General features: G+C 40.9%; 2 protein-coding genes across 12 annotated transcripts in view; one reads left to right on the top strand and one right to left on the bottom strand.

The window, feature by feature from the left end:
* The window catches only part of EIF5B (eukaryotic translation initiation factor 5B), a 92,685-nt gene extending 86,764 nt beyond the window's left edge, over positions 1-5,921 (top strand). The window contains 3 exon segments of the mRNA XM_015065142.3: positions 1,823-1,961; positions 3,974-4,135; positions 4,508-5,921. Of these exon segments, the coding sequence (XP_014920628.2) occupies positions 1,823-1,961; positions 3,974-4,135; positions 4,508-4,615 (409 nt within the window). The 3' untranslated portion in view covers positions 4,616-5,921.
* Positions 5,922-6,127: 206 nt separating this feature from the next.
* REV1 (REV1 DNA directed polymerase) overlaps positions 6,128-21,740 on the bottom strand; it is a 90,959-nt gene continuing 75,346 nt past the window's right edge. For 10 of the 11 annotated variants that reach the window (XM_027072651.2, XM_027072652.2, XM_053200467.1 and 7 more), the window contains 11 exons: positions 18,974-19,194; positions 18,537-18,709; positions 13,024-13,126; positions 11,759-11,912; positions 11,362-11,564; positions 9,885-10,118; positions 8,736-8,856; positions 7,488-7,708; positions 7,230-7,386; positions 6,875-6,977; positions 6,128-6,533 (listed from right to left, as the gene is read on the bottom strand). In XM_027072651.2, coding sequence (XP_026928452.2) covers positions 6,422-6,533; positions 6,875-6,977; positions 7,230-7,386; positions 7,488-7,708; positions 8,736-8,856; positions 9,885-10,118; positions 11,362-11,564; positions 11,759-11,912; positions 13,024-13,126; positions 18,537-18,709; positions 18,974-19,194 — 1,802 coding nt within the window. In that variant the 3' untranslated portion in view covers positions 6,128-6,421. Of the gene's footprint in view, positions 6,534-6,874; positions 6,978-7,229; positions 7,387-7,487; positions 7,709-8,735; positions 8,857-9,884; positions 10,119-11,361; positions 11,565-11,758; positions 11,913-13,023; positions 13,127-18,536; positions 18,710-18,973; positions 19,195-21,740 lie in introns of those variants that run through there. The other variant, XR_008289266.1, reaches the window with a different exon arrangement.

Below are 21,740 nucleotides of genomic sequence, written 5' to 3'. Positions count from 1 at the left end.
GTCTTCGAATTGCCAAATACAGGTTTCTCCCACTATCCGAAAGTAGAGCATTCCTGTGAAACCTTCTGTAAGCCGAATTGGCATATAGTGAAGAAGTAATTACTGTTAATTTATATGGAAAATTTTTTGAGCACTCCCTTCTGATACCTTAGGACACATCTTGATAACAGATAAAATCAAAATGACGCCCAGATGCTCACAGACCTTGCTCACAGCCCTGGCAGCATGATACTGAGATGTTGAGTGTGGTTCTTGGGAAGAAGTTTGGTGGGGCCACTCTGGGGTGCCCACCGCCTCTTTAACGGTTCACTGCAAAACAAATGCTAAACATTTTTCCTTTTCGCCTTTTTTCATAAAAGCACAAATCCTCCTTTTTTGGTTAGGGAAAGCAGGTACTAACATAAGTCTTTATAAAAGCAAAGTGGTGTCATGTGACCTTTCAAAATGTAGGGGATACCTGTATCGGAAAGGTGTGTGGTCAGTGGAAGCATGGCATTTGCTCATCTGGAAGAGACAGCATCCTGAAATGATGTGTTATAAACCATAAATGCCCATCTGAGGCATTCTAGCAGTGTTAACAAATCCTCTGTGTAGCCTTTTATTTTTTAATTTTTAAATTGGCAGGTCTGGGTCTCATTATTGATTAGCAGTTGCTAAAATTATCTTGTTGGAGTTCCTTATCTGGGATTACATGGGAAGGAAGGAACAAAATTAGAACGTGGGAGGTGAGGAAATGAAATAAGGTGAGGTGTTCCATGGGAAGAGAGCTTGTTTCTCCAGCAGACCTCACAGCTTGCCTGGTATAGGTGGCATTGCTGCAGGTGATTGAGGAGGCAGCAGTAACCTTGACCAGGTTCCCTCCTCCTGCACCTCAGGGGAGACAGCCATGAACTCATGAGAAGTAGGGTGAAGTGCTGAAAAGCAGAACAGAGCAGGGAAGGCCTAAATCAGGAGGAAGAGCAGTGTGACAAGCAGTGTGACAAGCAGTGTGGTTGGGGACAGCTTCCCTCCATAGGGTCTCTTGTTCAAGCAGAGATCTGAAGGGAATGACTTGAGCCTCCCAGACCAGGGAGTCGTCCAGGCAGAAGGACAGCACTGGGAGGCAGCCACATCGAATCTGGCAGAGAACAGTAGGAGATGAGGTCAGAGAAGTTGTGGGACTCAGTAGGTCCCTTGGAGGATTTTAGGGAGGCAGCAAGTTGTTTTATCAGGCTCCCAGTATTCCAGGCAAGACCTGAGAATGGCTCAATTTGGGGTACATATTTAAAGTGTACTGCCAGGTGAGTATTGGGATTTAGACTGGGATATGCTCCCTTGAAATCATGAAACCACAAGTGAAAAGACTTTGGTTAAGAAAACTACTAGACACTGTGAAAGACTTGAAGCTCATGCTCAGTAAGTGGCCTTTGGGTCACCTGGTTTGGGAACATGGTAGAGAGAAGGTGACTGGTTTGATGCCTGTGTGGTCCCCAGAGCCAACTGCCTGTGTGCCCGACCGTGGGTCCTATTGAGGTTCTCAGCTCCATCTAAATTTTGGGGCAGAGACTTCGCATGCTCCGGTGATGCAGCTTCTTCAAGACTTGGGAAGTGACAGCAGAGAGGGAAGGAGGGGAAGGGGATGGCGAGGGGATGATGCACCCAGGACCGGAGACTGGACCATTGTGGACACCACCAAGGTCATTCTGCAGCGTCCTTCCTGCTTTTCTGGCACCACCTGGAAGTGCTTTTATCTGACAGGGGAAGCCTCATATTCATATTTGTAGGTTTAAGTGATTTTTGTCTGCTTCAAAATTTAGTTTTTTTTTTTTCCTCCTCCTTTTAGGCACATAGCAGTATTTCCCTGCAAGATGAAAATCCTCCCCCAGTATATTTTTAATTCTCGAGACCCAATAGTGATGGGAGTGACTGTGGAAGCAGGTCAGGTGAAACAGGGGACACCCATGTGCGTCCCTAGCAAAAATGTAAGTTCTCGTTGTACTTTCAAATCAAGTATGGTCTCTTAAAAGCAGTAAAATGGGGAGGCCAGGAGTGGTGACAACAAGCAGAAGAGTTTGTCACCTTCTGTGATTTATCCCTTAACTGCGAGTGTTCCTTAATCAGTGTTAATTCTTAGCACCAGGTATCGGTGCTTCAGCAAAAGAAAGTTGCAAGGTACTTTAACTTACTGCCCTTTTGAAAACTTTTTGAAGTTTCGAGCCTAGGGGAAAATAAAGAACAGAGTAATGAACACCCACATTCCCTTCCCCTAAATTAGCATCATATCTAAGAAAAATTAACATTTACTCAATAATGTCCTATAATTTATATCCTCATTTGCATTTCACCAGTTGTCCTGAGGGCCTTTTTTCATCATTGAGAGAGAAAGTGCATGTGCATGCACGCATGAGGCAGGGAGAGAGAATCCCAAGCAGCCTCCTTCCATCAGCACAGAGCTCAACGCAGGGCTCAATCTCATGAACCATGAGATCATGGCCTGAGCCCAAATCAAGAATCACACACTTGACTGAGCCGCCCAGGTGCTCTGTCCCAAGTGTCTTTAATAATGCCATCTGCTGACCTGGTCCAGGATTCCTTCAAGGTGCACTGCATTTGGTTATTATGGGTTTTAGTCTCAATAGGAACAGCCCCCCATCCTTTGGGGAGAGCCCTGTTCTTTTGCAGATCATTTCTCAACTTGGATCTGTCAGTTTCCTCCTCATTAGAGGGAAGTTACAATTAGAACAGATACTGCATGCAAAGATGCTCCCGTGTGCCTCGAGCCTCACCACACAGGCTTCCTTACTGTGGCAGCACCTTCGTTTTCGGAGTAGGGTGCTGTTGGCTGAGGATAGCCATTAGAACCACGTCTTTCTGCCTTTGGATTATTAAGTAATCTCTGGGGGCACTTTGAGTACTTGTGAATATCCTGTTTCAACAACCTTTATTCCTGTAGATTTAATAATTGGTAATCCTTGCCTAAGTTTATAAAACTGTGATTCCCCCCACTAACACTTCTGTAAAGAACCGGTCTCTCCCCTGAGCTTTTCATTAAGTATGTCATACACACTCGGTTAGCTTTTTAAAAAATCTGATGTTCTAATCCATTACCAATATTTTTGAGATCCCCCCCCCCCCCCACACACACACACCCATTTGTCCATTCTGGTCAGTGGGAGCCCATTCAAACTAGCTACTGCAGACTGCTCTGGACACATAACTCTTGGAGCATCTTCTTCCTTTCTGGTGCAGTGAGATGCTCTAGGCTCATCTAGTACTTTCCCTGCCCCAGACCTGGTTCCTTTAGTGGGAGATGGCACTTAGAAGTCATCTGAGCGCTAGGACTTGTTGCTTCTAGGAGTTGTTGCTTTTATACCAGTTCAGTGGACTGAGGAAGGACATTAATTTGCAGTGATTATCTCTTCTGTGGCTTTGGTCACACATTCTCTGTCTCCTCTGTCCCTTCATAAGCAGGCAGCAGAGTGGTTTTCTCCTGTACTGTAACTGAGATCAGGTTGCTCACAGCTCTCATCCTCAGAATGAAATTCCAAGGCTCTAACCTCGGCCCACTTGGCCCCACAAGATGTATCCCTGGCTGCTGCTCTGACATAATCCCTGTGCTCACCATACCGACCACTCCAAACTCATTCCTGATTCAAGTTTTAGGCCTGCCAGTTCTTATTATGGCACTTGTAATGAGAAAGGGTAGAGCAGAGAGAATAAACCACATTGAATTGATAGGGTACTTTTAAAGTTGTTTAAAGCATATGAATGATCTCCCTTTGTCCTTACAGTCATCTTGTGAAGGGCACAGGGGGTGTGGTGGGGTCATCCCTGCTTTACCAGTGAAACACACTGTGATGAGGGATGAAGAAGGGTCACAGAGCCAAGGCTTTTAAACTAGCTCTTTTGCTCCAGTTTTTATTTTAGCTGTCCAGGTTGCAGTGCCTGTGACTGGCATGATTCCTCTGCTTATATTGCAGTTCTTATTTTACAGTTTGTTGACATTGGAATAGTAACGAGTATTGAAATAAACCATAAACAAGTGGATGTTGCAAAAAAAGGGCAAGAAGTCTGTGTCAAAATAGAACCTATCCCTGGTGAATCTCCCAAAATGTATGGAAGACATTTTGAAGCTACAGACATTCTTGTCAGTAAGGTAAGTGTCTTCATAGAAGTGGCCCATTTTAGAGAAATTGGGGGTCAACTCTTTTCTGGTTACCTTTGCACAGTAGCTCTCAGGGCTGGGTGTTTGAACTTTTACAGTCCAGCAGGACTGGATTCTTCTTCAGGGCATGACCTATAACGCGGCCTTCTCTGTGTTGAGGAAGGGGCCTCCTAACAGAGTTAGAGTGCCTGCTAGGACTTGCAGAGATTTACTACTCTGAAAGGCAGACAGGTACGGCATTCGTTATTTTGGCCGAGGTTTCTTTTTAATGAGCAGTAGCTGGTGTCAGCCTTGGGCCACGTGCTTTTTTTGGCATGTGGTGGTTGCACTGTTGTTGACCCTGTTTGTGCCTCGGGCTTGCAGATCAGCCGGCAGTCCATCGATGCCCTCAAAGACTGGTTCAGAGATGAGATGCAGAAGAGTGATTGGCAGCTTATTGTGGAGCTGAAGAAAGTATTTGAAATCATCTAATTTTTCCACATGGGGCAGGAATTGGAATAAATGAAATATTATGTCATAATACCACCAAGAAAAAACAAGACAAAAAAATGGAACGGATGTATCTGGACACTGATGAACTTAAGTATGGAAGGAAAAAAATAGGTGTATAAAATGTTTTCCATGAGAAACCAAGAAACTTACACTGGTTTGACAGTGGTCGATTACATGTCCCCACAGTTCCAACGTGCCTGTTCACCTGCCCACTCCTTTCCCAATCCTTCTCTACTGGCTGCTGTTTTAAAGTTTGCCCTAACCCAAATTTGGATTTTTATTACAGATCTAAAGCTCTTTCAATTTTATACTGATTAAATCAGTACTGCAGTATTTGATTAACCAGGCTTCTGCAGATTTTGTGATTCTTGGGACTCTTTTGATGTAAGAAATACTTTATTTATGCATATCCTTCCCACAGTGATTTTTTTTTTCCCCCAGCATTCTTCTGCCATATGCCCTTAGGAATTTTTTAAAATAGAAATTTAGGCACTCTGCTATTTCTTTATCTGCTTTGTGTGAAACCATGGTGTAAAGCCTAGCTGGCTGCTATTTACTGCTTGTATAGTCCTGAGAGTCTACTGTAATCAGCACAATTCTGAACTACCAATAAAGAAAACAGACATCCCTTAGGCTTCCATGCTAGCGTAGCTTCTCTCCATGAGTGAGTCATCAGCCTCAGTGTACTACCTTGTGTACCAGCACACACTAACATTAGGATTTTCTAGGACACACTAGAACCAAGATGGATATAAACCAAGATGGATATAAAAATTCTACCATGCATACATTTCCTGATGGGGCAATCAAGTAGGGAACTGACTTGTTCATATCAGTTACTGGATTTTAGCATGTGGGAAGTCCACATGAAGATCTATTCCTTCCTCCATTATAAGAAATCTGTTAGTGTGAAATTAATTCTTCTAACAGATCTCTAGTAACTCTTGAGAGAGAGAGAGAGCGCACAGTGCTGAAGTCAATGTGGGGTGTGTTTTAAAGAAAATGTTCCCAAGTGTTCACTGGCATAGATTTATGAACTATATTTTTGAAGTATTACAGCATAACTAACATAGCATAGAAAAATACTTTATATACATTTGAAGATCTGTACCATTCTTCAGTACTACTGAAGTTTCTCTAGGGACGGTAGAGGTGGAGACACCACCGCTAAGCCATCTGTGGGACATAATTTTCCCAAGAAAAATTTAATAATTATGTGTGTGTTCTAATTTAAAGTATGTAAATCCCTCCACTTGGAAGAAGTAAAGAAGGTTTTCATAACATGCTCCTGTGTTCATGCTTGGGGACAAAAGTGATAAAATTATTTAGAAGCTTTACCCGGAACAAGTAGAATCCCATTCTGGGACCTCTCGGGAATTTCAGAGCTTAGCATGGAGCCTCTAACAGTCCAGCTTGTAGGTTTCTCAGCCTTTAAACACAATAAACAGTTCAGGATTTGCTTCCTAAAGGATTCACAAAAAGGAGCCTGTACAAAATATACATACAGTTCTTTATTAAACAACTGTAAACACTTCACTGTAAAAATCCATAAAACTTTATAAACAAACATTTTGTAAATAGAATCTATGCTACAGTAAAAGAACACAATTATTTACATGCAATACTGACAAATTTGGCACTTATTGAAAAGAAATGTACAAAACACTTGCTTAAAAAGAAATTTAAAATTATAAAAACTCAGAGCATTACTATCATGCACTTTGCAAATACCTCACAAGCACTTATGGCACAGCTAGTGGAGAGCACCAGGCTCCCTGGTAATATTTATGTAACTTTTAATGTGCTTCCATAAGTCTGTTGTAAAACCACCTGAACATTGTCAAGAATAAAGTCAAATGCCATATTCCAAACCGATTCCACCGACTGCTGCATCAACCTAAAGGTGGGTTAAGAAAAAACTTTAAGTAAAAAGACTCCTCCAAGAATCAGTTTAACATCTCCTTAGGGTCGTAAACATTTTTAGGTAAGAATCAATTTTGGCCCAAACGTCAGAACACTTCAAAGTACTTAGTATGGTTTGAAACTATATAAACCTCAAGGGGAACAATCTTTGATCTTCTGGCAGTTGCTTGGGATTCAAAACAAAGGTTACCCCCTTTTCACTAACTCTAGTTAACTGATTGCCCCCACATGTCAAACTTGCTCTGTGCCTCACCTTAAAAGTAGCTGTGTGAGATGCCCCATTTTGTCCTTTAGATAAAAGTATTGAGTAATTACCTTTTCATGTACTTTATTACTAGATCCAGTTTTTCCAAATCTTTTTCCTCTATTAGGTCAGTACAGTATTTCACAACTTGCAGAATGTCTTCCTCCATTGGATCTAGAGAGGAAAATCCTCAGTAAGGACCAGCCTGCTTGCATGAAGGAGAACTGCGTCTCTACAACTACCCCCAACTTCTAGCCATCCAACCAGTGGTCTATAGTATAGAGAATTTCAAAGGTTACAGGGTGGCTGGTTTCGGCTTACCAGATTCAGAAAAGAGTTGCATTTATATAGCTGAGTCTGGTTCAAGTTCCAAAATTTTAGAACCATTACCCCTCAGTCTGTGGCTGTCACACCAGCCAAGCCCACCTGAAATAGTAGTTATCCACTCTTTGAGCAAGGTCTTCACGTCACTGAATTCAACAGCTCCCGCTAGGTTGGGTGCTGGGGGTCTCACGTGGCCAGACAGCTCAGGCTGCAAACCAGAAGGGCCTGGCACACCTGAAGTGGAAGCAGAGAGTTCTCCCTGTTAAGAAAACAAATGACAAAAAGTGCTATATTTACATAACATCAAGTACATTAAGATCTGATAAAAGGTCAAAGCTTAAAAAGTATTAAAAATATTACCAGAGGTTTCTCAGAAGCAAGACCTTCATGTTTCAGAAACCCATCGATTAACTTCTGGGGACTCCCACAAGCCCCTGGAAGAGTTTTCACAGGGCTATTAAGCAACTTGTTTTTCAAAGGGCTCTGAATTTTTTTGGGGGAACTGACGGGATTTTTTTTCTTGTTCCGTTTCTTTTCTTTCATTGCTGCTGGTTTTAGTTGATGTAACGGATTCTTTGGCACTAAAAAAGTATGAACGTGGTATCTTCAACAACATATGTCTGGATAGTACCATGCAATCTTTCTTTTAAATACAGACGCTGCATGTGCACGCACACACACACCAACACAGGCCTCTTACCAAGACAGTATTGGAGGCAGTAACTGGATGAAAGCGCAGGCTGTAGGACACCCACTATCTGTGCCCACTTTCTTTGGGGGCACTAAAAATCTTATCTTTTGGGCATTGCTTATCTATAAAGGGGGGGGGGAGCTGTAAAGATTAAATGAAAATTCAACAGTTCAGGCATTGTTGGAATACATGTTCAGAACCTTTCTTTCAGATTTTCTTATTTTTTAACATGTATTTATTATTGAGAGACAGACCAAGCATGAGCATTGGAGGGGCAGAGAGGGGAGGACACAGAATCTGAAGCAGGCTCCAGGCTCTGAGCTGTCAGCACAGAGCCCGATGCGGGGCTCGAACTCATAAACTGCAAGATCATGACCTGAGCTGAAGTCGGATGCTTAACTGACTGAGCCACCCAGGCGCCCCTTTCATTCAGTTTTAAACCTATACTCTGATCTGTCAGTCTTGACATGTAGTCAAAAGACTTCTGGTGGTAACTCAAACATTTAAATTCATTCATTCATTCATTCATTTTATTTATTTGAGAGTGTGAGTACAGGGAGAGAGACTCTTAAGCAGGTTTCATGCTCAGCACAAAGCCTTACACACAGGGCTCAATCCCACAACCCTGACATTATAACCTGAGTTGAAATCAAGAGTCGGATGCTCAAAGGACTGAGCCATCCAGGTGCCCCCAGACTACTTTTAAAGTAAAGGTATGGAAGTCAAGTTACACAACTCCAGCTAGGTCTAGGGCAACACTTACCTGCATCATATACTTCTTCTCCAATACAAAGAGCTCTTAACATGATTAGCAGCTTGGATGTTGGCCATTAATCTGCTACAATAATCATACCCTACCAATGACCTCATTTCCCTCATCAGTTGTGTTACATGTCCCTTCCCACGCTTATGCTTACCAGATGCAGCAGCTGACTGCTGGTGAACGGCATTCTCTCCCTGCCTTTGTCTTTGATCATATGCTGCCTTCAGCTCCTTCTGAAGCTCAGCAGGAAGGGCAGCAAACACCTCAGGGTCCACCTAGTGGAAACGAGAAGGTTCAGAGTCAAACTTGAGTTGACTCTATTTTTTCACAAAACAGACTTTGTTTTCAAATCATGCTTTTCTGATGTGTACAAATTCTTACTAGGGCCTCAATATTAAAGCTCATTAAATCCTCACAAGGTTTTAGGGTGAGAATAAGAAAATTCTGAGTAATAACGGACTTAAAAAAAAACACCCACTGCAGAACCACCAGGGCAAGAAACACCACTAAGAAATGAGAAGTGGGGCACCAGAGTGACTCAGTCAGTTGAGCCTCTGACTCTTGATTTCGGCTCACAGGTTGTGAGATCAGGCTCAGCGCTGACAGCATGGAGTCTGGTTGGGATTTGCCCCCTTCTCTGTGCTCCTCCCTTGGTTGCACGAACTCACTCTCTCAAAAGAACTTTAAAAAAGATGCTTCCCCCCGCCCCCACCAAAAAAAGAGAAGCAAACCCAAGAAAACAGGTTTACGTGTAGTACTTTTTTTTAAAAAACACCAAACTTAGATTGTGTTATTGTCTCTAGTCTATGATTATACATCTCCACCTAGCTATTTATTTTTTAATGTTTATTTTTGATAGAGTGTGAGTGGAGGAGGGGCAGAGAGAGAGGATAACAGAGGATCTGAAGCGGGGTCTGGAGCTGACGGCAGAGAGCCCAACACAGGGCTTAAACTCATGAACTGTGAGATCATGACCTGAGCTGAAGTTGGACCCTCAACTGACAGAACCACCCAGGTGCCCTGCCTCCACCTAGTTATTTAAAATGTGGCCCAGTGGTCTTCCCCGGCCAAGAAAATAAGAACTGAATGTGTTTCTTACTTCTGGGTGGAAATTTTAAGCACCTACATACCATGTCCTCCTTCTCTGGGAGTCCATGTCCTTTAGATGATGTAGAAATGAGCCAGTGCCTTGGGCCCCAATGGATATGGGGCCCAAGAGCTACCATGAGTTTATGGTCCAAAGGAAAAGAAATGAGATCTGCCCGGAGCATATGTAGGGTGAAAGGTCCCTAATTTAACTCACCTGTGAAAATGCTGGCAGGGCTATGACATTGATTCCTGCATCACTGTTAGATTCTTGAGGTTCTGGTATTTGTAACAAAACTGTCCCAACTGGTTGTGGCAAAATTCCTGTATTACAGCCATTTACTGGCTCTTTCTTTTTGTCACCATGCAGCTCTCCTTGCTGAACAGCACAAACTTGCTCAACTTGTTCCCGGATATCAGGTGGAAGTGCTTCTAAAACAGACTGATCAAGCTATAAAATACCACATGAGTCTGAAGTTAAAGCGTGTTCAGAGAGGAAGTGGCAGGAGTGTAAATGTAGCACTTTAATTTCAATTTGAACATCTCAGACAACAGGAGGTGCAGAGAAGCAGGATAGGAAAGGTAACCCCTCAAAGCAGCACATTTTTGGAATGTCTTTGGCTTTTTGCCATTGGGGCCTCAGTAGTAATGTGGAGTCTGGAGAGACCAGCATACAACTACGGGCAGTACCACTGGATGAGGCAAGTCCAAATATACTCATTGTATCTGTACTGCTACAGGGGCAGACAGAGCCTTTGTCAAACTTGGATCTCAGACCCCTCCGAAGGGCAGGGACAGTGCCTATGGGGTACGTCACATTTTTGGAATGAATGGGACAATGGAGTCCTGGGTCAGAAGTTTACCTTTCAGACAGGAGACTATCTGCCCCCAAATACAAAAACTTCTAGTTCTGACAACAGCAAGTTAGAAAAAAGGGATTGTAGAAACTAACTTTTCTTTGGCCTACATACCAGAATCCTCTGCCCATCGGTGCACTTCCATTTAGAGATGGAATCCTATAAATTGGGTAGGCCAATCTTCTACTTTGCCAGGATCAACTATTTTTGGATAACTCAACAGCAACCGGGACCCAATGCCAGCTGATCAGAGCTGTCCCTTTCCCAGCCTCACAGCTGGCATGTCTGTTTCCTTCAGCCTCCTACTATTCAGTGAAGCATAGAAATGGACTTTCCCAATATATATTGAAGTGCTATCTTAACCTTACAAGGAGCAAAAATTCCAAAAGTATTCCACGTTTACAGCCCATACCAATGGAATTACTCGCTTACGTTAGGAAAATCATTCACTCTACAGAAAGGATGGTCTGCAAATGCTGCAAGAAAAACCTTGGACATGGGCCCCTACTGATGATCACAAAGCGATACTGCTGAATAGAGTGGAGTCTCTGTGATTATTGCTGCTACAAAGAGGTAGAGTGGCTACTGACGGGCAGTTGCAGAACTAGCTTTCATCCATGTTCTACAACTTGCAAGAGTCGCTGATCTTTGCAAAAGCACCACCTTTCCCCTAACCTGATTATTTCCCATATGGAGTTCTGTAACACCATGAGCTGCCTGTGATCTACCCTGACAAGTACCCTCTCCCCTTCTCGGCTATGCTGTTACCTAAAAATGTCATCCCTACTTTAAAACTGCTGTTGCACTTAAATCACACTCAGAACTATAAAAATATACCTGGGAAGGTGATGGAACCTCAATACTCAGGTTAAGTCTTGATTTTAAACTGATGGGAGAATGTAGACCATTCCATTTCCCTGAAGACTCAGCTTTGCTAGTAACAGGATTGACACTTGATGTCAGATGTGTTGAAAAAGATGGCAAGAAAGTGCAATTTCTAGAGGCAGATGATATTTCCAGATCCATAGCAGCCAGAAATACTGAAAGTATAAAAAATACATACAGTAGCTTCTTCGTATCGGGGACAGGATGGCATGGATTACTTTAAGCCATTTTAAGTAAAACAAACCTATCGATTCATCATAATCCAGAATGTCCGTTTGTTTCTTAAAAAGTCACAGAGCCATGCCAGACAACTGTTGTATTAATAAGAACCACACTGATGCCCACTGACCTTCTTTGTGCTCCTCTTCTGTGGATTTCTTCGCTTTCTGAACCTGGAAGAGATCCAGGACAGAGTGTGACCCGCCAGGAAGAACTGATGGACGAGTGGGGCATGAAGAAGGGTCTGGGTTGGTCGGAACCAACTGATTCACGTGAATCCCAACCTAGAACCAGAGTTGAAAATGTGTTTCCAGGAAAACTAAAGCAAGAATATGAATTCAACTAAGCAAAATTCTCAGCTATTCCTTTTTAGAAAGATCTTCTAGATCTATTTCTATAATAAAAAATTAAAGTATTCAAAGAGCCTTCTACATGATTTATTACAAAAACTGTATCTATACTAGCTAGTGAGCAGTTATTCACCTCAATCTTGGAGTATCCATTTCTATCTAAATATACTGTAATCTCTTCAGAATCAGAAAAATCCAAAAAAGTGTAATACTATATCCCACTGAAGTTCTAATCAACTAAATTTTTAAGATTAAAAACAAAAGATCCTATAGGAACAGTCTACTTGCAACCTCACTTCCTTACCATTTTTCTGTTTTAAATGAAGAACTTTTCAAACAAGTGGGTTTGGGGAGTGGGATGAGCAGTGCTCTGGGTACACCATGGGCTCTCGAAGACTGTACCCCCCACCCCGCCCCACACTACCAGGGAGTTTTGATCACGTCTGGTTTAGTAATTCTTTAATCCTTCCACAGATACCACACCAATAACTGCCTTTCACTCACATATGAGCACACACACAACAGAACCTACAAAGTTTTATCCTTAAGAAAATTAAAGTTTTTACATTTTTTAATATCCTCTCACCTATCCATCCCAAAGGCATGTTTGTGGTGGTAAATTCTCCCTTCTAGAGCATCAACAGACACAGAATAAATTTTGGATTAAAAGGGACCTTAACGATATAAGTATTATTTGCAGTTCCACACTCTTCACAGTCCCATCTACCAATGAGAACCAAAAGCAGGATAATGTATGTAAAATAAGCCCTTGGTTAATTGAAAGACACTTGTAAAAATTCAAGATACAAAATTATTGTAGGCAGAAAACAAAACGAAGAGCTTTCAGAACAAATTTGACTCTTCTCTGAAAAATAACAAAATCAGGTCAGAGGAGAAAGTCCAGAGTTTTTCAGTTTCTGGTATCATATCAAAGAAGCTGAAAATCTCATAAACCCACTACCCACTGCCATGACCATTCTCAGATCAAACCTTAAGTGAGAAAAACATTACAGAAAGTCAGAATTTTAAAATGTTATATACTCACGCCTCTCATATCCGATATATTTAGTTTCATTGTATGAAACATGTTTAGTGTAGCTTTTCCAATTATCTTTGCACTATCTGTTGCCTGGTCAAGAGTTACAGTCCTGTAAATGACAGAATTAACTTTAACGGAGCAAAAGCTACATTCCATGTATATTCACTAGTACCTCACGAGTATGGAACAGTTTAAAGAGATATAGGAAAGCTGTAAAGAAAGTTACAAAAACAGTTTAAGTAATTAAGTAGTAAAGATAATCCTTAAAAATGAACACAAGAGTCCCCCCCACCCCCTTCAAGGAAGCCAGTATAACAAATTAATTACACTGACAGCCAGGGTGTAAAAGAAAAACCATATAGAACACTGGGACTTTGAGTTACAGGCTAATGAAGACCTGGCCAACTAAAAATAAACTGGAAAACATTTTTTAAAAAGATGTATTTTAGTTAATGCATATACAAATACAAACATTATGTTGCAACCAAAGCATGAATATAAACATGAAGTTTTAGATTCCAAGAGAAGTCTTAGGTTCCAAGATTCTCTATGTTGAGGTATAAAAGATGAATCCCCTGTGTTTTAGTTCTTGATTCTACTTTTATCATGTCTGAAGTAAAGCCACTACAAAATTTCAACATGTGAATGTGCATTAACAATTTCTTAGAGGCTCTAGAAATCAATAAAGAAATGCATGAACAACAATGACAAAGGAAACATGGTGGCACCCTGTCTAAAACCCAGCAGGACCAGAATAGATCTTTAAGAATTCTTAGATCTTTAAGAATTCTAGAAGAAAGGAGACTGCATTATTAGGTGCTAAAAACTACTTTTATTGTATTTATTTTCTCAGTACCATGAGGACATTATGTACACCCATGAAAGGTACCAGTTTTTTTAAGGAAAATATTTACATTGATTTGTTACCTTAATTACATTTATTTAACACAAATAAATACAGAAGAACTTAAAAGCAAGGTTTTTAGTGGACTGGTGGTTTAAACACATTTATATTTCTCCTGAACACCACTTAACTATTTTGAAATGAGTTTTAAATGGCATAAACTCCTAAAAAATCTGAACAGGAGAGGAGACAAGAACAGAGGACCAATGTTAACTGTAACTCACAACACTAAAAGCGTATCAGTACGTATTAAGTTACCAAATATGCCTGCTAAATGCCTAAAGCAAGGCACCAACTTTAGATAAGCCAATTTATGCTACAGAACCTCAGAAACACTCAGTGATTAGAGGTGCCAGGTACCAGTGAAGGGGGCGAGAAGGGACCAAGAATGTGCACGTGCAGCAGACACATAGATCGCCCCTCCTCTGGGATTTTGTACATGCCAGTGTCGATGCTGAGAGCCAGGGGACATGATGCATGGCCACGGAGAGAGGGAGGCACCTTGCTCAAAAGCAGTATACACTCTTCCTTCCCACCTAGACTGCTCTTCCTATGGAGGAACCAGAATGCTGGCTGCCATCTTCACACGTGCTCGCCCACTGTAGGCAGGAGATGGGAAGATTTCATGTGGGGCATGAAATAAGACAGATAGTTGAAGAAAACCTCCAATATAAAAGCAGTCAAAAGAGAAAGAAGGAACTGGAGAAACAAGTGACAAAGGGAATAGAAGACTATTTAAGAGATAAGAGATAATATTGCATCTGTGAAATAACAGATGCTATATTTAAATGTCCAAAGAATTTTTAAAAAATACTCAGAAGTTTAAAATGTTGGTAGAAATAATAAATTAATATGGACAAAGTACCTGGCACAAAGATAAAGACCAAACAAAATTCCAGAACCTGAGTTAAAGAGAAAATCCTGAAAGTTCCAGAAAGAACAGATCTGTAAAGAACAGGCAATCAGAATACTGGACTTCTCCAAAGTAATCACGAAAAAAAGGGGACAATGGAATCTTTAAATCAGGAGAAAATAATTTCTAACTAGAAGTTACAACTTTTAAGTCAACAAAACTACTGAGCATTAGCACAGACAGGTTCAAAAACAATTTATGCCCATGAACTCTTTCTCAATAGACACTAGGATGAGGAGACCAGGGATCAACAGATCACAGAGAAGGGATACCCCAAGACTCCCACTTTATAGTAGGTCTTAAACTAATCCTGATTGCATTTAGCTTGCTGGAGGGCCCCAAGTAAAAAGATCAAACCAGTTGATTCTGGTGTACTGAAACACACTAGGAGGGACTTTGGAGATAAACTCAATGGCAAATTCACAAAAAAAAGCCAACAAACAAAACAAGATGCTCAGAACTCCAGGAAAAACAAGTTCAACAAAAAAGGGAATGAGATCACAGTGGACTATATGCTCATCCACATAGTGTGCACATGATCATAATAATGTTAACACTGCCTGGGGGCAAAGGAAATGTGCATACAGGGGAAACAGCAATAGGCAATGAAAAAGAAGTAGTGCAAGGGACTGTGTGTGTATATAAAATTCAAATTAAAAATACATATACACAAAAGAACTCCAAGGGGGAAAAAAGTCTTTGCCCAAAGGAAAACTGTTAAGAAAATTTTTCCGCGTGATAATCAAGCCAAAGATCTCAACCTACATATGGCTCTTTGACATGCAATTTAAAATGGAATCCTTTCTCTTACAGTATTATAACCTATCAGAGTCTGCAAGGCACATGATTGCCATGTATCTTTTGATCAGGGCCCATTACAAGAGGTAACAGAATCATGGACTGTGGACTACCACTGCTTAACTCAGCCCAACATTACTTCAGTGGGGACTACAGCAGGCGCCCACAGCCTGTTTCTGTAAAGAACCAGAGAATGAATCGCCTGTGCTTTGTGGTTCCTCTCACATGGTCTTCACTCTTTAAAAACTTTCATATAAGAATCATTCTTGGCTCACAAAGACCACATAAAAACAGGCCCAAGGATGGATATGGCCCACAGGAAAGAGTGTATCAACCCCTGAATTAGAGGAAATACAAGGTCAGTGTTATAATATTTCATAATCCCACACCTAAAGCCTTCCTCGGGCAGTTAGAACACTACCAAAATGTTAAGTTTAAGTTAATGGTTTATAACCCATCTGCATTTTGGTAACATTTATAAAATTACACTTGTTCTGATTCATCATGTGTTCTTTTTCATTATCATCTTATCCAAAGTTAGTATTTTAAGGGCACAGCAAAATGTACATTTTATACACAGGTGTTTTTTTTTTTTAACATTAAAACATTTTTTTTTAATTTTTTTTTTAAATGTTTATTTTTGAGAGAGACAGAGAGACAGCATGAGCAGTGGAGGGGCAGAGAGAGAGAGGGAGACAGAATCAGAAGCTGGCTTCAGGCTCTGAGCTTGAACTCACAAACTGTGAGATCATGACCTGAGGTGAAGTCAGATGCTTAACCGACTGAGCCACTCAGGGCCCCCCCCCCCAATTTTTTTTTAATGTTTATTTTTGAGAGTGGAAGGGAGGGAGGGAGGGAGAGAGAGAGAGAGGACGAGCAGGGGAAGGGCAGAGAGACAGGGAGACACAGAATCTGAATCAGCCTCCAGGCTCTGAGCTATTAGCAAAGAGCCCGATGTGGGGCTCAAAACGACAAACCATGAGATTGTGACCTGAGCCAAAGTCGGACGCTTAACTGACTGAGCCACCCACCTAGGTGCCTCTACACAGGTTTTGAACTGTCCTGTGGTCACCAAATAAAGAGTCCTCATCTTGTTAGAGACAAACACTGAGATACCTATGGAAAAAACAAGACTGTATAGGAAATTCACTTCAAAATCACTGGGAGAAGGGGAGGAAGGATGGTATCAGAGGAGCTGACAGCAACTGTTGAGATCAGGTAATGGGTTCATAATAGTTCTACTATTTCTACTTTTAAATATGTTTAAAATTTTCATAATAAAACTTTTTAAGTTCAGAACAAAAATGGAACAAATACTAACAACAGCAAGGAGGTATGTGCTTACAAAAAAGGCTGAATATTGTCCTTCAACTGGGGGGGCAGGGGGTTCAGTATAATTAATCCTAGTTTTTCTTACTGTTATATTTTTGGAGTACCTGGATTCTCCAAAAAGGATTAAATGAAGGCTGATTTTCTTACTAAAATTAGACAGAGTGAGCCCCCAGGTACTGCTGATGCACCAAAATATACAATGCTAAGACATTTAAAAATGCATACATGACAAAAGGACACTCTACTGCCAGTTCTCTTTCTAAAGAAAAATTAGTTTTTGGATGATCCTTTTCATGTACCTTGTACAAAGCAAGTTCTAGGTTGCATTCCCAAGAAAGGTATTAATAAACTAGATCTGATTTTCTCATAGAAACCATGCGTAAAAAGATCACTCTATTCCACAGTTAGGGCCTCATAACCAACTTGTTATAGAAAAGACCACTAACACTGTATTTAACTAATACAGCATTTAAAATACGGATAGATCAAAATGTTTATTAAAATAGGTTAAATACAGGAGCGCCTTGGTGGCTCAGTTAGTTAAGCACCCAACTCTTGGTTTTGGCTCAGGTCATGATCTCACGGTTTGAGTTCCCGTCCTACGTCAAGCTCTGTGCTGACAGTGCAGGGCCTGCTTGGGATTCCCCCTTTCTCTTTCTCTCTGCCCCTGCCCCGCTTGTGCTCTCTTTCTCAAAATAATAAACATTTAAAAAAATAGGTAAATATAATAAAGATTACCAACTACCTACAAAGGTATTTTATAAACGTGTTGTTTAAAGTACAATTTATAACCCGTTTTCATGGTGAACAAATGCATGAATGATAAAGCTAGAATCTGCCTGTAATGGAGGGCAGTCCTCTTGTGACTTGTGGCAACATCACTATACACGCAAACATAATTTCTATGGCAGGCATGAACTAACCCTTAACTTTTTTTTTTTTTTTTTTTTTTAACAATTCCTTATGTGTGGCTTTCAGGGTCAGAAGTCTCAAAGCTTTGGTTGATCTGACAGATAAAATATGGTGTACCATGTGTTAACAAAATGGCACACAAAATTAGGTATTTTCATATTTGTCACAAACTTCACAGGAAGTTTTATATTAGTGGCCCTCATATTTAATAAAAGGGGGTTTTAAATGCTTTCTACCAGTTTGGAGAGACTACAATAATCATTTCAGACACAGAAACTACACCTCCCTACACAAAGAAAATGTCTCATTAAAATCACTTTCTGAATCACTGTACTGACCCTCACCCCTCCAAGACCCTGTCACAACTGTTGCCACAGTGGCAGGTCTTAGCCTTTCCCTTTCCTTCTGTCCGTGCACAGAAGTCAACAGCCTGAAGACCCTGCTGAAGGTCAGGCACACAGGTGCATGTGAGTAGCCAAACCTGAGGGCAGTGACACAGCTGCAATGGCCTTGGGCTGAGGCCCAGCGCTGCAGAGTACCAGATATCCTCTGAATTCAGAGATCTTTATTCATACTCTTCCTTGGTTTTCTTCATTTTCTATTAATTGTAATAACCTGCACCAAAATATCAATTATCCAAACTCTTTTAAATAAGCTTACCTAGTGATATTATCACAAATTCCATGGCCTCCAAATTTTGCAGTTTCTACAGGGGCCCCAGGCTTTCGTATCATGATTTTGAGCATCAGGCGTTTACCCTTCATGCCAGCAGCTTCAAGTCGTCGCTGAATTTCTTCTGAGAGATTCAGAAGAAAAGCTTCTGCTTCTTTTGGCTATGGAGAGACAAACACAGCAGATCTCCCATGTTATTTTCCTACATACCAAATAATTCTCAAGTATTTTCACTTTCAAAACCAAACATATATACTCTTTATATCCTGCTAAGTGTCTGTTAAAAACAAATATTCTGCAAGCCATGGAAGCAGCAAGAGTGTAAAGTCTTCACTTCAAGCATCAAGAGTCTACGGACTAGTTGGAGAGGGGGACTATGTGAAGAGATAAGAGTAAATGGATAAAACTCGTTAAGAGATCAGTACCTGGGTAAACCTTATTCCATAGTTGATCTCAGCTGAAATAGATTTTCTTTCCTTTTCAGTTCGAACTGGTCTATCATCCAAACCACGGCAGAACCTATAAAGCATCTGACCTGTTTTGGGACCAAATTCTTTTTGGAGTTTTGCCATTGTCATATACTGCAAGTCTCCACAAGTTTTAATTCCCAAAGATGTCAACTTGGATTCCATTGAACGTCCAACTCCTAGAAAAGGAGATATGTATAGTTCTATAATTCTGCACATAAACCATTAAAAACAATTCAGCAATGTTAAAGAACTATTATTCACCCAAAAAACTAGTTTAAAATAATTTCTCTTAAAATTTTTAAGTGACATAATTGAAGCATCTCAAAGATTCAAGAATTTTTTAGCGCAACTGCTAGTAAAGGTATTTCTAGAAACTACTTCTCAATCTGAGTTCTATATATAGGTGAACCTTCTCAAATATGTGTAACTAGGTAAGTTCTCAAAGGAATGCTATCTTTATTACTGAGTAATATTAGGATTTCCTATTCACAGAATCAACTAATGAAGTTACAGACCTATTTAAACAGGTCTACAGTATGACCTACAGTATGACCTAGTGGGACTCCAAGTGTTAGGAATTCTACCATGATTTCTGTGACAGCCAAACCTCTAGACACTTTCAGCCTCACCTGCTATGAATGGAAACTAAAACGAGAACCTTCAACGTAGGTCCAAAACTACAAACATTATTGCTGTCATACTGGACAAAGTGACCTGAGGATGAAGGTTCCTAAGCAAACAAAGTGGCAGCGGGGACAAGATAGATTTCTTCTGTCAACAAAGACGATCTCCCTGAAAAGGTCTCAGCTCTCCTGCATGCAGCACAGTCCCTGTCTCCTTCTCTTCCAGATGCAAGGTCTGAGCCTCACCTGGAGGATACTGATGAGTTGTCACTCTCAATTTGCCCAAGATCTTAACAAAGGTACACATATCTAAGAGAGATATTTAAGAGTAACCTAGGAAACTAAAATTCTTGTCACGATGGCTCTGCACCATCAAATCAGTAATTTCCACCAATGAGAAAAAGACTGTTTCTGGTCTTCTGTAGGAGCTTGGCGGAGAGCTCAGAGTGAAGTCTGCTATGTTCTGCTCATTACTTGATTATCATTCTTCCAGTGTCTATTCTCTCAATGGTCTTTGGCAGAAAGACAACTGGTCTAGTCCAGGCTCTGCCAGGAGAACTTCTTTGAAGCAGTTACCAGGGTTAGGAGGCTGCCAACTTTACAAGAGATCTATGGCCATGGAGGTGGGATAAGTTATTCCCTCCTGAAGTTAGATGAAAGGTGTTAAGAGTGCTGCCTCCCATCAGTGCCATTTTAAAGTTCAAGTAAGAACAGAGAACAAGAAAGAATACCAGAGTCAGCTTTAACAACAACAAAATCTACCAGAGGAGTATCATTCACAAAAAGGTGAAATTCTAAGTGAAACCTATCTGAGTATTTTTCATGATGGGGAGGAGAAACTCAAGAAAGACACTAAACTGGCCAAAGTCACACATGACACACTATTCGTGTTCCCTCGGAGAACTGGAGAGTTGTTGATATGTTCTGACTTGCAAAATCAGCAAGAGGCAATAATCCTGGATTAATTCTATGTGTGCTGGGGTGTGGCAGTGGGAAAACCTACTGTTTCTGAACAGTATCTTCAATACAGCAGAACAGATTATTAGCCAGTAGGTACAAAAGAAAAGCTATCATATTAAATATCACCAAATTAACTACAGTCAACCTAATCTAAGTACACTGTCCCTCTAGGGAAAAACAAAAGACCCAGTCTGCTGCAAGCTTACCTAATGAAATGGAATGGCCCTGAAGTTGAACAGGAGAGAGAAGCATGTGGGGGCGGCAGCCCACCTCTAACCCCTACCATACTGCGTGGGGAGGAAAAATTAATCAGCACCAAAACCCTAAGAGGACTGCTAGTTTAACTGACTGCATCATGTATTTGAAAGGAAAGGAGACACCTCTAAGGACAAAGTAATAGGGTCTTGAGGCTCAAACTGAGTGCAGCCACCTAGAAAGGAAAGTGAAAGAAAATATGCTAGCCTAGAACCAAGTGAGAAGAGGAAAAAAAAAAAAAAAAAAGAGATGTGGAAGCTCCCAGTCCAGCCACTGGGACAAAGACTTTTTATCTGTCCTTGAAGCATAACTATTATTCTAGATTAAAAACAGCCAGTAGTATCTCTTCCCCTGGCATCCAGACTTGGCACTGACAGTGCCATAGAAGAATAAAGTTTTCACCGTCTAAATTAACACTGTTTAGGAGAACTTTTTGTGATGATGAAAATATTATCTGTGCTGTCTAATACAGTAGGCACTTGCCACATGTGGCTATTAAGCACTGAAATGTGACTAGTGCAGATGAGGAAATGAATTTTATTTGACTATAATTAATTAAATCTTAAATCCTCCTAGCTTCACTTAGTTACTGGTTCCCGTATCAGAACAGCGCACATCTTTATGTACACCTACATGCTCATGGTGTTTCTCTAAGAATGGCATGAAGAGATGGCAACCGCAGGCTGGGTGCTCAAACCCAGGTGCAGCAGGTCCTTCAGTTAAGGGCGCACACATAAGGTGAAAAGCCTTGCAAAGATCCAAAGAACTCAAAGAAGTGGCTATTGTATTCAAATAGCTGTTGGGGACAAACCTTTCTTTAATTAAATAAAACAGGTCTCATTAGGTAATGTTAGTGTAACATATGATCATTTTTCTGTAGAGTC

The sequence above is a fragment of the Acinonyx jubatus genome, chromosome A3, assembly GCF_027475565.1.
Source record: "Acinonyx jubatus isolate Ajub_Pintada_27869175 chromosome A3, VMU_Ajub_asm_v1.0, whole genome shotgun sequence".
NCBI classification, from domain to species: Eukaryota; Metazoa; Chordata; class Mammalia; order Carnivora; family Felidae; genus Acinonyx; species Acinonyx jubatus.
This window is presented reverse-complemented; position numbering and strand designations above follow the sequence as displayed.